Source organism: Microplitis demolitor, chromosome 5, assembly GCF_026212275.2.
Source record: "Microplitis demolitor isolate Queensland-Clemson2020A chromosome 5, iyMicDemo2.1a, whole genome shotgun sequence".
Lineage (NCBI taxonomy): Eukaryota > Metazoa > Arthropoda > Insecta > Hymenoptera > Braconidae > Microplitis > Microplitis demolitor.
In genome coordinates this window covers 20,019,923-20,036,157 of record NC_068549.1, presented here as the reverse complement: position 1 = coordinate 20,036,157, position 16,235 = coordinate 20,019,923, and the positions used below count along the sequence as shown (strand labels likewise).

The window sequence follows — 16,235 nt, the reverse complement described above, 5'->3', positions numbered from 1 at the left end:
GGTACCACAAAATTGGACTATCAGGCATTTGATAGCGCAAAAGACAGTCGCGATCTTTCTCCATGGTCCGCGCTTCGTAACGACTCGGATAACTTTGTGCTATTGTTGATCAATTATAGTTAAAAGTTATTAAAATTGTCATAAATTTATTTTTTAAAAAATACATCAATAATTGTCATAGAAAAAAAATTTTTTCTGATGAAAATGACTGATACTGGCGTAACGATGGCTGCTGCAGAGTCAAGACCAACTAAAAAACCAACGAAAGTCAAAAAAGTAAGATCTAAACCAACACATCCGCGAACTGCGGATATGGTGAACGCGGCTATAAAATCACTGAAGGAACGCAGCGGATCTTCATTGCAAGCAATAAAAAAATACGTCACTGCGACCTACAAAGTTGACGCTGAAAAACAGGCGCCTTTTATCAAAAAGTACATCAAGGCTGCAGTAGAATCTGGTGGACTTGTCCAAACCAAAGGTAAAGGTGCTGCAGGTTCATTCAAATTATCTGTTCGCGGTGAGACGACCAAACGTGCGAAGGCTAAAACTCCCAGCAAGGCATCTCCCAAAGCTGTCAAAAGTCCTAAGAGAACTCCTGTCAAGAAGCCGGTGAAGAAAGTCGTTAAGAGGACGGAAATCAAAAAAGCAACCACGAAACCTGCGGAGAAAAAGAAGGCGGTGAGAAGTCCAGCTGCCAAACTTCCCAAGGTCAGATCTGCGGTCAAAGTCAAGCCTGCCACGAAAGTTGTCAAGAAGGTGCAAAAAAAAGCTCCAGCTAAAGCGAAAGTCGTGAAGAAGGTGAAGAAAGTTATGAAAAAAAAGTGAACTTTGTAGATATTTAAGTTATTTTTTATTTTATTCAAATTTATCTGAAATCTGTTTATGTTTTGGCTTTTGGAGTCTTGATGGATCTCAGAGATTAGTCTCTAATTTTTTTTTTTTTTTTTTTTTTTTTTTGTTATAAATTAATATTTTGTTTGATGTAAAAAAAATTTAATTTGAAAATTGTTTTAATTATAGATTTTATTTATTGTTAGCATTTAAGTTATTAATCATATGTAAATATTGTTTATTTATTCATTTTTTTAATTAAATAAATATATAATATATATAAATTAATTTATTTTATTGTCCTCCTTGCCCATTATTATTATTATTATTATTATTATTATTAAAATTAAATTTGATGAAATGGCGGGTATTTAAAAAATCCCGCGTTTTTAATTTGAATTTTTGTTATTTTTATTAAATAATTAATTATTTAAAATAATAAATAAATAAATTTTATATAAAAAAAATAAAATTTGAATTTATATATAAATATTTGACATTTGAAAATTTGAATTAAATCTGACAGGTGGCAGCAGTAGCGCGCGCCATTTTGAATAGTTTAAAAATGGCGTATGTAAGTGTTTCTCTTAACTCGTGACCATTATCCCCATTATCGATTTTTTAATGAACGTACATTGTAATTCAGTGTGTGTGTCAGTATCAGTGTGATTCCTGGGTTTGGTTAAAACCGACATCGCCCAAAAGAGCCAGATAATAAATATCTGGATATTTAATAAAATAAATAATTTATTTTATTTACATCTTTGTACGTCTTTGTTAACGTTACTGTTATCTAGTTTTATCTCACTATCAAATATTTATTTAACATTTTATGATTGTAGGATATTTGTATCTGAATTTATAAACTAAGAAAATGGGCTCGCTTTTCCGAAGTGAGGAAATGACCTTGTGTCAGCTCTTTTTGCAAAGTGAAGCTGCTTATGCTTGTGTTTCTGAACTAGGAGAACTTGGGCTTGTGCAATTTCGTGACGTAAGTTTTTTATTTTAATATTTTTTTAAAGAATTTATTATCTTGCCAATACTTAAGTTTTATTATCTGGAATTTTTGGAGTCATTTTTACTACAAACTCCTTTAATTTTATTCAAGTAATTAGTATTGAGTCATATGACTTGTTCACTAGACACAACCTTGAAAAATTAACACGCCCAAATAATTTTTTCATTGATTTAATTATTTATTAATATTAATATTCCTCAAGTTGGAAAACAATTTTTGGATTTTTTTCCATCAAAAAAAAAAAAAATATGCATGTGTAGAAAATTGGGAAAGCTAAAAGTGCAATTTTTTGAAATATTTTTTTTTTTTTATAATTTATCGTTTATTGAGAATTCAAAAATTAGGCGACTCATTTATGATTTTAAAGTTAGAAGACAATCAACAATTTTTGAATTTTTATTTTCAACATCAATTACAAAAAAAAAAAAATTAAAAATATGCATATGTAGGAAAATAAAAAATCTATAGGTGTAATTTTTTAAATATTTTTTTTTTTGTAATTTATCATTTTGAAAGAAATTCAAAAAGTATTAGATGTCAGCTAATTTATGATCCCTTAGTTAGAAGACAAGTAACAATTTTTGAATTTTTTTTTCAATATCAATTACAAAAAAACTAAAAATATGCACATGCATTGCCGTCAAATGTCCCAGTAATTTTTTTTTTTTTTTAATAAATTTCTATTTAAAAAATTTTTTATTAATTTCTAATATCAAATCTTTATAAAAAAAGCTTTGAATAAATTACCGTCTCTAGTTTTTTAAATAGTTACTAATTAAAAAGCTCCGAAAAAAAATATAATTACAGTTAAACCCTGATGTCAATGCATTCCAACGTAAATTTGTCAATGAAGTCCGTCGTTGCGACGAAATGGAACGTAAGTTACGTTACCTGGAAAAAGAAATTAAGAAGGACGGGATTCCGATGCTGGACACTGGAGAAAATCCAGAAGCACCACAACCCCGTGAGATGATTGATTTAGAAGCGACATTCGAGAAGCTAGAAAATGAACTACGGGAAGTCAATCAAAATGCCGAGGCGTTAAAGAGAAATTTTTTAGAGCTCACTGAACTCAAGCACATTCTACGTAAGACTCAGGTCTTTTTCGATGAGGTACAAATAATCAAATCAATTTATTATATATTTTTATTTAATATAACTAATGACGACTAATTATAATTAATAATCATTATACTTTTAAAAAATCCATGGCTAATTTTCTTAACGATACGAATTATTATGATTAATTTATTTTTATTAATTAATTAAGTGGCTAATTGATTGATTTATTTAATTCAAGTTATGATGAATGAGCATGAATATATAAAATTGCTAATCGCGCATTTGGCTCAATGTTTTATTATGAGATTTTGTTTTTGCTATGCGCAATTACACGCAAGAAATTATATTTTTAATAAACATGTCAAAAATCTAGCACCGCACTCAGAAATATTATAAATAATTAATAAATATAAATACTGATTACATGGTAAATTAATGGACAACTTAAAAATTTATAGACAAATTGTCAATTATAATAATTAATAATTAATTTATTAATAATTTAGTGATTTTAGGATTAATGTTAGTGTTGCCAACTAACAATATTGTTGCAGTGTCTTAATAATTAATACAAATTATTTTAATTATATTTTTATTTATTATTGGAAGTATTTTTATTGGTAAAGTTACAGACTCGATATCCAATCACTTTGAATGTAAATTTGATTATAGTTTTTTACAGGAATATAAAATTTCTTGGCGCGAAAAATTTTTAAATTATGAATTTAAAACAAAAATTTTTTTTTGTCCCAAGAAAATTTTTTTTTTTTAATTTCATAATGCAAAAATTTTCTTGTGTTAAGTAAAAATTTTTCGCGCCAAAAAATTTTATTTTTCTGTGCAGTGAACTATAAATTAATTCATTAAATTTTTAATTAATTAATTCATAGTTAGAATGTGAAATCATATTTTTTATTACCTACTATAAGTTTAACTAGTATTCAAAATTTATTTTTAAATTTGACTTTGATATAATTAGTCACGATATAGACTCAAAAAATTTGTTTTAATAAAAATTGACTTGAAAGTTTATAAATTGATGATTTTTTTTTTTTTTAATTCATCAAATTCATGTCATATATATGTCAAGATATATATTATTATTAAGATTATTCTATTGAGTATTAGTACCAACAACTTTTTTTTTGATCGGCTACTAATTCATTAAATTTTAAAAATAATAAATTTATATTTTATTTGAAAAATTTTTGTCGGTCAGCTTCACAACTCAAGTGAAAAGTTATCAGGTATTGAGTCTCTTACTTTACTTTATAATTTAAAAATTTTTATAAAATATAGTGAGTAAAAATTTTTCATAAATAATTTAAAATTAATTAGTAAAAAATAATTAACTAAAATAATTTGTATTGATAAAATATATATAAAATGCTGAATATGGAGATGTCATGTCACAGATGGCAGACCCAAGCCGCGAGGAAGAACAAGTAACTCTTTTGGGTGAGGAGGGCCTCCGCGCTGGCGGCCAGGCTCTTAAACTCGGGTAATTAATTGTGGTGCTAATTACAAAGTTATATGATCTTTATTTAATTTATCAATAAATATAACGATAAATATTTATTGTCAAATTAAATTAATAATTTTTACTCTCATAAATTTTTTTTTTATTATTTTTATTTCATGTTAAATATTTAAATTTAATATCAAAGATCATTGAGCTTTACAATTTAAAATTCATATGACCGAATCACATGCATGTAATTATATTAAATAAATATAATAAATCCACTTATGCACAGCACAAATGTGATCTCGGTCTCGAGTCCTATCCTATGAATTTTTATTTTAAAAATTTTAATTTTTATATATTTGGAAAATCAGGCAGTCGATCAATTTATTTTTTTGGTTGATAAATTGACTGAATTATGACTAGAATTGGAAGTAATTATCAATTTAAAGGTATTTAAATAGACGGTGCACCACAAGGCTTATTTATTTTTAAATTGGGCACAATAAGTCAGTGTATTGTATAATTACAGCACCTGTACACTGCTGCAGACACCGTAGGATCTCACTATAGGAATCCCCTCAGGCAAGCTGTTATCAACCGTTATTTTTTAATGTTTGCTGATATGACCCTTTATTTTTATTCACTTATTTATATGTAATTAATATTTTAATCTACAAGTACACGAGTCCCATAATTTTTTTAAAAATAATTTTACTTTAATTTTGAATTTTAATAAATTATTACTCAAAGAGGATATTTTTGAGATTTTTTTTTCAGAGTAGCTTCTTTATTAAAATTTTTAAAATTTGTGACATGATTAAGCATCATTTCAAGAATATTCTGATAAATTTTCATCAAAAAATATTGAAAAATAAGCTAGTGGTAGTGGGGAGAGACGAGTCACCTCAAAAAGTCTCCATGCCGTAGGCAGGATAACTCATGACTGTCTCATCTGAAATAAAAAAACTAAAAAGATTTCTTTAGTACATAAGTTTATCATAGATTTGAACGAAGGATTTTTTTTTTCAATGACTACTTATTTTTTAATTAAACAAAAAGAAGAATTTTAGGCAAAATCAGTCTTTTGATTGCACCTTTACCAAAAATTCAAAAATGAATATTTTGTTTATTCCTTCGTTCAAATCTAAGATAAACTTATGTACTAAAGAAATCTTTTTGGTTTTTTGATTTCTGATAAGGCAGTCATGAGTTATTTTGCATACGGCATGAAGATTCTTTTTTAGGTGACTCGTCTCTCCCCACTACCACTGGTTTATTTTTCAATATTTTTTAATGAAAATTTAGCAGAATATTCTTGGAATGATGCTTAACCATGTCACAAATTTTGAGAATTTTGAGAAAGAAGATACTCTGAAAAAAAAATCACAAAAAATTCTCTTTTTTTTGTATCTCAAACCAGCTCCACCCCTTAATTTAAATTTGAAAAAAAAAATAGTTTACATATTTGTCAAATACCTCGTGTACTTAAAAAATTAATGTTTTGCTGTTGCTAAAACCATATATTTTTATCTTATTTTACAATTTAAATTAACAAATTAAACGGAAAAATTTAAACTTGCTGAAGCCTCAAAAAAAAAAAAATACAAACACGACTGTTAGCTTTTTTTATTTGATTTTATTTTATTTTGAAAAAAATATAACAGTTGATACAGTTTGACGTGTGTAATTAATAATGATAATAATAATAATAATAATAATAATAATAATAATAATAATAATAATAATAAATTTCAAGCTGTATCGAATTTAAAAATCACATAATTAAATCGGCAGCAATAGAATGGCAGCAATAAATAAAATCACTAGCTTTAGATTCACGAAATAAATAGATGTTAGATTTTTTTTTATACAAAGCCATGTGAATAACAATTAAAAACAAAAAATTATTATTAATTAATAATTTGAATAATAAAGATGATGATATGGTGGCCATGGGTATGTATAGTTATAAATATTTATTCTAATTAACATTTCTCATGCACGTGTTTCTTCATTTTTCAATTTATCACATATTTTTATTTGTTTATTTATTTATCATCATATAAGTTAATTGCTCTTGTAAAAAAAATTTCTTTTTTCCAACTTCTCTTGAAAAATTTTTGAAAATTTAAGACTAGAAATTAAACTCAAATTGAAAATTTTTTTAAAAATTTAAATAAATTGTTGTATTGAACTTATAGATTCACGACAGTGTAGAAATTTGAATTTTTTTTTTAATTTAAAAATAACAAAACTTTATTTTGAATTTAATATCAACATATTTTTACTTCTATATTTTTTTTTTTATTAAAAAATTTTTTACTTAAATTGTTATATAAACAATTTTAAATATTTACCCCAACAATTGAATAATAATTTGATAAAAAAAAATTTTTAATTCTAAAGAAATAAAAATGTTTCGTATTTAAGTAAAAGAAATTTGATATTAAATATTAAAATGTTTTGATTTTATAAAATTTAACTCGCATATTTAAATAGCGAGAATTTTAAAAAATTTTTACACGTGATATTAATTAAATATATGATGATAAATCAAAGCCTCGTATTGCTAGCGCCATGTCTTAGTCTTTATCTAATTGCTTATTTTTTATTTTTATTTTTATTTTTGTGTACCTGCATAGCTATGAGATTTTTGTCATTGTTTATTTGTGTGACCTAGTAGTTTAAAAAACAAAAAAAAAAAACATATACATACATATATAAATATAAAAAAAAATGTACTAATTATTACATCGGGCCCGTTGTTTAATCAAAATGCCAATGGATTTTTAAAAAAAATTATAATTATTTTCAGAGCTTTTTTTTTTAAATATCAATTGCCAATTGAGCCAAAAGTAACTCACTTGTCAATTAATATTTGAATTACAATAAATTAATAAATCTTCAGTGATTCAATTAAAAATTAATCGATAGATAATTTGAAGGACTGAAGATTAATTAAAAAAATTTTCTAATTATTTTCTGATTTAATTTAAAATTGAGTTGTGGTCCGGTGTAAATAAATACAGTGTGTTAATGTGGTTGTGTCTTGTCTGTTGTGTCGTCAGCAAGAGCACGCAGGCTTGAACCCCACCGAGTCCATGACACGCGCGTTGATTAGTGATGATAATATCGCCCGCCAGTCCGCCCTTGGTCCTGTCCAGTTGGGGTACGTACCTTCTCTCATCCTTGTTCAAATAAATAACAAAAAAACTAAACCACCTGATCTTATCTGACCCAATCTGATCAGATTTTTTTCTACTTGTCACTTGCCCTGTCTTTGTCTTAAGTCTCAGTCTAAACCCGTAGCTTATGATCTGATCCTGACATTCAGAATAACTCAGTAATCAGCAATAACTCTAAATATATATTATATATATGAATATATCGCGCCACTAATTCCAAAAAGACATACTTTTATTCGTTCTTTTGACTTTAGTTACTGAGTTTGAAACCAAAAAAGCTTATAATTTTTTTTTTAATTACTAATCATAGTAAACTTATTCTAGAGCTAAAAGTAGGAAAAAAATTTTGAAATCCAAAAGGAGGTATAATTTAAATTACACTGTAAATAATCAGGAGTGATTACGGATTTTATTTAAATTTGAATTCACTCGGAGTTCTGGAGTCAAATAAAAAATCACTCCGTATTTGGAGTAAATAAGGAATTTTCTTTCCTAGCGGAGTGATCTGGATTTTATTTAAATTTGCATTCTCTGATTCGGAGTTTTATTTCCAAAATAAACTTCTTTTGACGTCAATTTTACTCTGAACCGGAGTTTCAATATCAAAATAAACTTCCTTTGGAGTAAATTTGACTCTCAGGGGATTAAATAAATAAATATAGTCATCCGTTTTATATTCACTTTGATTCGGAATATTAAAATTAAAATAAACTTCTTTTTGAAGTCAATTTTACTCTGAACCGGAGTTTCAATATTAAAATAAACTTCCTTTGGAGTAAATTTTACTCGAATGGAATTAAATAAATACGCAGTCACCTGCTTCGAATTCCAAAAATTTTTTAGTGTCTCTGCCCTGTTGGTTTTTAAAATTTTCGTTTTTTTTATTTAAATCTTAACTATAAAATAAGTCTACAAAACGATTGCCAATGAAAATAAAACTCTACGCCTTTTTAGCTTCAAAAAGTTTCCTAAAGTCAAAAGGACGTAAAACATCTTCGACCTTTTGTAATTAGTAACACGATATATTAATTATTAATTATTTCAGAAAACTTCAATCAACATGGTAAAGTTATTTACTTTTTTGTTGTTAATTTAAAATAATTAAAATAACACTCAGCTATAAAATTAATTGGTAATTAAAATTATTCAAAAATTAATAAATATGTGTCTAGTAAATGCTTGAGTTGAACGTGTCCCTGTACATTTTACTTTTATTTGCTAGATTATTAAACAAAATAATTTTAAAAAATTATTATTTTAATTGTAGTTTCTCTAAATATTTATTATTTAAATCTGATGGAATCTTTGGAATGTATTTGTAGATTGTTATTATAAAAGCACGGATTATTGAACATCTGTATCGCTTTCACCTCTGTCTAATGCCCAATTAAAATACACACATTAACATTTTTAAACAAAAAGTTATTTCAAGGGTAAGAGGGACAAAAATATACAGGAATTAATAAGAGGGAAAAATATTCCTGACTGTAAAAAATTATTCTAAGGGCATTTTTAGACTTTGTCTCTCCCTCCTTACACTTTTTAAAAATATTCATTAATGAACTGTTATAATTATATTCAAATTTTATTAATTAATTAAAGAATAATTGAAGTATTAATTGAAAAAAGGACAACTTGTAATTTCGCCGAGATGGAGATTTTCAAAAAAATTAGTTGATATCAATTAAAAGTTAAACGAAATTCGGAAATAAATAAATTTCAGTAAATCCTTCATGTCAAAATTATAATTTGAAATTTGAAATTTTGTAGGCTTAAATTTATTTACCAAATTTCGTTTAATTTCTAATTGATATCAACTGTAAGTAATTTTTTTTAAAATCGATATCTCGTCAAAATTGTAACTACATTGCAATTAATTAATTAATTAAATTTTAATACGACTATGACAGTTGAAAGTAATTCAATATTTTTTAAAAAGAGGAAGGGGGGACTCAGAATTTCCTTAGTAAAATTTTGATTCGGCTGTGAAAGTCATTGAATATTTTAAAAAAGTGGGAGGCACTGTCTGGGAATGCCCTTAAATTAAAACGAAAAGTTGATTCTGTCATAAGTACAAGTAGAAATGAAAAAATAACTGAATAAATGGACATCTTTATAGTATTTTATCCTCTCAGGCCAGAGTAATTTAAATCCATTCATAATTTTTATGTTTCACAGCCCAGTAAAAAAAGAAAATAAAATAATTTTGTATGCTGATATTTTCTTTAGCATCAATATGTTTAAATAAACGTACTCGGTACACAATCTCATGTCCGCAGATTCAAAAAGTTTGTTCTGTTTAAATATCTGAGTGCAACTCAAGATTTGACATCAGTCTAAATGAAGTCCCGGTGGTTAATCGCCGATACCTTGTTGATATTTATAAATAAAAATAACTTTTTATTTTTAAAGATTAACAAATATCCGTTCAAACAACAAACGTCCTATTTGTTGGATAGAAAAGATAATTAAAAATATTTTTCGTCCCTCAAAATACCTCTTAATTATCAATACTCAACTCTTTTACTACAACGACATAAAAACATTTTTTACACATGACAAATATTTATAAAACAAAAAATCACCAATTTGTTTTATCTGCATCCACCCGTTATTTGTATTGTTTATAAAAAAAAAGTATAAATTACTTGTAGATTTTAGTTGTTTGGAGTAATTATTTTTAAGTGTGGGTTTTAATTATTATTTATTTTAATTTGTTTGTCAGTATTTATTTATGTATTATTGCTGTATTTATTATTTAAAGCATCTTTATCTTTATTTAATATAACAAATAAGAGGAATAATTATTTTAAATTATTTTATTTTGTAATTATTATTTAATTACAAGGTATGTAAAACTTAAACATTTTATTTCCTCCATGGCTACATAAAAAAAATAAATCATCATTAATAATTTATAAATATTTATTCACTTCTAATGGCTTCATTATTTTTATTATTTATATTTTTATTCATTCATTTTATTTTAAATAAAATATTTATAAATCGATACAGATTGAAAATAGACTAGGGCACTGATGGAGTGTAAGAGCATATAGAGGGTCTTTATTTTCAATGACGACGTGCCGATTTTCATCGTTAACAAATTAATAAACAAAAAAAAATTATTTCCTCTTTAACGAATCCCAGCCTTAAAAAAAAAAAATTTAATAATGCGATTATTAGATTGTAGATTAATTAAATTTTTTTATTTTTAAAAAATTAGTTTTGTCGCCGGTGTTATTCTGAGAGAAAGAATTCCGGCGTTTGAACGAATGCTGTGGCGAGCATGCAGAGGAAATGTATTTTTACGTCAAGCCGAAATTGAATCTCCGTTAGAAGATCCATCAACTGTAAGTTTATTAATTATTTAATTAATTAATTGCCTGATTATAATTTAATTACTTGTAATTATTTATTTCAGAGTGACCAAGTCTACAAATCAGTTTTCATTATTTTCTTCCAAGGAGATCAATTGAAAACACGCGTTAAGAAAATTTGTGAAGGATTCCGCGCAACTCTTTACCCATGTCCTGAAGCACCTGCTGATAGACGTGAAATGGCAATGGGTGTTATGACACGTATTGAAGATTTGAATACTGTAAGTATTACTATTATTTGTTTGTTTGTTTAAATGCGCAGGTCAACTTTACTGAGCCGTGTAAAAAAAAATCGTTCCAAAAACGTTCTTAACAGTGAATTTCAAAAATTGATACAATCACTCAAAAAAAAAATAATATTTACAGAAAATTTAACCACTTTAGGGACGAAACTTTGACTTTCGTTCTTGAATCATCGCGGAGGATGAGGACAGACGCGGGCAACTGCGGGGTTGATGGGGGCACATAACCAGACATTACTCATTTTTTGCACTATTTTAGAACGTCAAAAAGTAAAAAAAAAAAACTGATCTTTCCAAAAAGTCAAAGAATGCTCATATATATTTTCAAATCATTTTCTTTTTTTTTTACCTCATACCTAAATAATTCTGATAAGAGTTGTGAAAACTAATTTCTTTTTTTTTTTAATGTTCTTCAAATTAAAAAAATTTTTAAATCAAATGATTTTTTTTTTATAAAGACGTACAAGAAAAGCCTTCACCAGTTAAAAATTCTTCACTTTATAATTTTTCAAAATTTCCAAAAATGTTAAACTTAAAGTTCAGAATTGTCTCAATTTTTGAAGTTCACTATAAACGTTTTTGGAACGAATTTTTTTTACATAGTAGACAGAGGGATCCGAGGGTAATAGCCTTTTGCATCCGCGATGTCAAAAGTCTGTTTCATCCCTACAAGGATGTCAACAATGAGCACAAGTTTGACCCGGTAGCCTGGGTAAAGTTTGCCGATTTTAAACAGGAGATTCTGATATATCTGAAAATTCAATGACAAATGTCACGAGTGGTTTTATCAAAGAGCACAATATCAGGTTTCTTTTGATAAATTTTCTGAGTTGTTGCGAATGTCGTTCCAATAAATGCAGCAACGGTAATTCTCAACAACGCGGAATATCTCCGGGCAGATAAGGTAGCACTAGGTCTTATCTTTACGGTGCGTGTGTCGGTGGCAATGAAGTCCTCGCAGTATCATTATTTATTTTGTTAATGCAAGAAGTCTAAAAATTAATTGACAATAAATTAAACAGGTACTTGGTCAAACTCAAGATCATCGTCACCGCGTGTTAGTAGCAGCAGCGAAGAATTTAAAAAACTGGTTCATCAAAGTCAGAAAAATAAAAGCCATTTACCACACACTCAATCTATTCAATCTGGACGTCACGCAAAAATGTTTGATCGCCGAGTGTTGGGTTCCTGTGCTCGATATCGAGACAATTCAATTAGCTCTACGTCGGGGAACGGTAATAATTAAATATTTAATTGCTAATTATGTAGTTTGTGAGCTTAAAATAATTGAAAATTAATCAAACAGGAACGTAGTGGAAGCTCAGTACCTCCGATACTGAACCGTATGGAGTCATTTGAAGACCCGCCGACTTACAACCGGACCAACAAATTTACCAAAGGATTCCAGGCGCTCATCGATGCCTACGGAGTTGCTTCATACCGCGAAATGAACCCGACACCATACACCATAGTAACTTTTCCATTTTTGTTCGCCGTCATGTTCGGAGACTGCGGCCACGGCTTGATAATGTTCTTCTTCGGACTCTGGATGGTCTTGAAAGAGAAGCCTCTGTCTGCCCAAAAGTCCGACAATGAAATATGGAACATTTTCTTCGGTGGTCGGTACATAATATTCCTGATGGGAGTCTTCTCCATATACACCGGTCTCATTTACAACGACATGTTCTCGAAATCTCTTAACATATTCGGCTCCTACTGGTCAGTCAATGAAGACTGGAAGACCATCAACACAAACAAGGGCCTGTCATTAGACCCAATTCCGGATTACGCCGGGTATCCTTATCCTCTTGGTATGGACCCGGTCTGGCAGCTGGCGGAAAACAAGATTATATTTTTGAACTCATACAAAATGAAAATATCAATAATATTCGGGATAATCCACATGTTGTTTGGTGTAGTGGTCGGTCTGAAAAATCACTTGTACTTCAAGAAACCGCTTAATATAATCTGTGAATTTATTCCCCAAGTTATTTTCCTGGTATTCTTGTTCCTGTACATGTGTCTGTTGATGTTCATAAAATGGACGTCGTACGCCGCGACCAACCCGGACCCGTACGGAACCCACTGCGCGCCGTCTATTCTAATCACATTCATCAACATGGTCCTGTTGGCTACTCCGAAGGTCAAGGATCCCAAGGACCCGTGCGAGGAATTCATGTACGGCGGGCAGTTTGGCCTCCAGAGATTCTTGGTAGTGATTGCGCTGCTCTGCGTACCGGTGCTGCTGCTCGCGAAGCCTATCATGATAATGCGCGGACGCAAACAGCACCAGCAGTTGAACAATCATGGACAGGAGAATGGAGATGTTGAGGGTGCGGGTGCTGTGGTGCAGAATCCGGTCCACAAAGAAGAGGAAGAAGAAATGAGTGAGATTTTTATTCACCAGGGAATACATACTATTGAATATGTACTCGGTAGTATTTCACACACTGCTTCTTATCTACGTCTTTGGGCTCTTTCACTTGCTCATGCTCGTAAGTTTTGTCTTATATTACCAGTATGTAAATAAATATTACTAACTAATTATCTGTGTGAATTAGAATACTTAAATTTTTCCTAATAGCCACTTTAGCTTGAAATTGACAGCAATTTGACAATCGAAATTACCGAAATTTGCTGACAATTTGACAGCAAAAGTTTGAAAGAAAATTTTTTCCTCAATTTAGAAGTAACTTTTTACTAGAAAAAAATCCTATTAAAAGTTTCTTTGAATTTTTCGTCAAATAGCCGTCAACTTGGAGTTTTTCCGTTTTTGATGACAATTTGTATACTTTGAAGTTAATTTTCATTCTAATTCGGGTAGTAAATTTATGTCGAATTGTATAACGTTGTTTACAAATTGTCATAAAAAATGGAAAAGTCCCAAGTTGATGGACATTTGAGGAAAAATTCAAGGAAACTTTTGCCAAGCAAGCTGAGCTATTAGGGTTAATTTAATAATTTATGGCGTGTTCTGCTGCTTACTCTCTTACACGTAGACACAGAGAACTTTGAGGTATCATACAGTTGTCTTTAAAAGGATGACAAGTTTTATTTTGCTGCAAAATCAAGTTTTTTTTTATAAATAAGACGTACAGATTTTGGTCCTAGCTTCATTTCAATTGACGTCATTCAGATGATTTATTTGAAATAAACTTTTTGCTGCTGTTTGCGTCGTCTTTTAAGCAGATATTTTTTTTTTATGACAAATGTCTGATTTTGTCAACTTTTTGATGCCTTTTTGATGTCAAAAATTTTCGGGGTTGCTCTGAGTAGTCCAGAAGCTCCCGAACACGTCATATTATTCATTGATTTTTAAATTATTTTAAAATTTTCTAATAATTTGTGAGTTTTTGAATTATTGGCGTTTTCAAATTATTAAAAAAATTCAAACTTGTCAGAAAATTTTTACATTTTTTCACATGTGAGTCCAAAATTAAATTTCAGAAATATAATAATAAAATTCAATTCGATTTGATTCCAAAATTATTTTACACTCCTAATTTATTTTGATTTACCAAAAAAAGATTAGAAAAAAAAAACGCGAGTATTATATCTAATAAATGATTTTTTTTTACAGAATTATCTGAAGTATTGTGGAACATGGTAATGAAAATTGGGCTCACAAGCGGTGACTGGTTCGGAGGAGTTGTACTGTGGGTATTATTTGCCTTCTGGGCAGTACTGACTGTCGGGATTCTGGTACTCATGGAAGGATTGTCCGCTTTCCTTCACACCCTACGTCTCCATTGGTAAATAAATATTTAAAAAAACGAATTTTACTTACGACCAATAACTAAAACTAACGATAATTTTTCTAGGGTCGAGTTCCAGAGCAAATTCTACGGAGGTACCGGGTATACTTTCAGCCCATTTTCCTTCGAAATTATTTTAGACTCCGCTCAAGCTACTCCCGAGGAGTGAATACAATAATAATTATCATTATTATCAGTATCTGTAGCTGTAGATCTTCAATGTCTACGCATTAAATTAAATTTATCAAAAGCCGGTTTGTTCTAAAGATAAATATCTAAATATCTATCGACGATTAAATGATTAAGTGAATAAATAAAAATTAGAAATTAAAAATAAATATTTGTTTTAAAATAGACAATAGATCTGATGGAATTTTAAATGTTGTAATTGAATGATTATTTAAATGCATGTTATATTTGATCAAATTTATCTTCAATGGCAGTATGTACGTTATCAATAAAAATGTTTAATGTTCTTTAATTTATTTTATGAATTTATAATTATATTTTGTAAGACTAGCACACGGCTGTGACATCTATAAGATGTCAGTTTTGAGGCTGTTTTTTTGACCTGTTGATAAGACACCAAAATGTTTGCAATGTGATCTGAAATTTGTGTCACCGAAAAAAGATCTGCTTAAAAAATTAAATATAAGTAAAAACAAAAAGTTAATTATAAATGAATGTCAATTGTCATCTAAACGATTTTTTAATTTAAACGACTTCTTTAAGACGGAAAACAGAGGACAAGTTTTCTATGACTCCAAGGACTAACGTCTGTACATCTTATTTATATAAAAAAAATTTTTCGTCTTTTTAAATGACATCCTAATGTTGCCTCTGTGCTACTTGGGAATTTTTAATTACCAAGTAAATTGTCATCAGAAAATTAAAAAAAAAATTCGATTCTGTAGTTAGCAGACAATTAAAAATTTTTAAATTTTTTTTTTTAACAATTCAATTATAAAAAAAAAAGACTAAAAATATGCACATGTAGAAAATTTTTAAAATAATAGGCGCGATTTTTAAAAATCTTTTTTATAATTTATCGGTTTGAAAAAAATCAAAAAATTATTAGACGTCGGCTAATTTCAGCATCGTAAAAAAATATACACAAGAAATTTTTGAAAATCTTTGCCTATGGTTTCTATCCTGGCTTTAGGAATTTGAACTGAGTTACATTTTAAAGAAGACGGCATCTGTTACTTTGGTGATAAAAGCCATTTTTATAACATCTCAGTTGTCTCTGTGCAACTTGGAAATCATTGAAAGACATTTTCAAATAATACCC

At 28.4% G+C, this 16,235-nt stretch overlaps 2 protein-coding genes across 3 annotated transcripts; both read left to right on the top strand.

Annotated features, from left to right (window-relative positions):
• Positions 1-117: 117 nt before the first annotated feature.
• On the top strand, positions 118-953 carry LOC103579472 (histone H1). The gene has a single exon (XM_008560878.2). The coding sequence runs from the start codon at positions 199-201 to the stop codon at positions 826-828; it is 630 nt and encodes a 209-aa protein (XP_008559100.1). The 5' UTR covers positions 118-198; the 3' UTR covers positions 829-953.
• A 454-nt stretch (positions 954-1,407) lies between these two features.
• LOC103579473 (V-type proton ATPase 116 kDa subunit a 1) lies at positions 1,408-15,429 on the top strand. 2 transcript variants are annotated; one of them, XM_014444633.2, is made up of 10 exons: positions 1,408-1,600; positions 1,677-1,825; positions 2,660-2,965; positions 7,451-7,551; positions 10,794-10,920; positions 10,992-11,168; positions 12,212-12,424; positions 12,496-13,684; positions 14,770-14,941; positions 15,011-15,429. In XM_014444633.2, the coding sequence occupies exons 2-10, from the start codon at positions 1,709-1,711 to the stop codon at positions 15,111-15,113; spliced, it is 2,505 nt and encodes an 834-aa protein (XP_014300119.1). In that variant the 5' UTR covers positions 1,408-1,600; positions 1,677-1,708; the 3' UTR covers positions 15,114-15,429. The 2 variants fall into 2 exon arrangements, with proteins under 2 accessions (XP_014300119.1, XP_008559101.1); XM_008560879.2 differs by lacking the exon at positions 7,451-7,551 and adding an exon at positions 4,330-4,415.
• Positions 15,430-16,235: the final 806 nt, after the last annotated feature.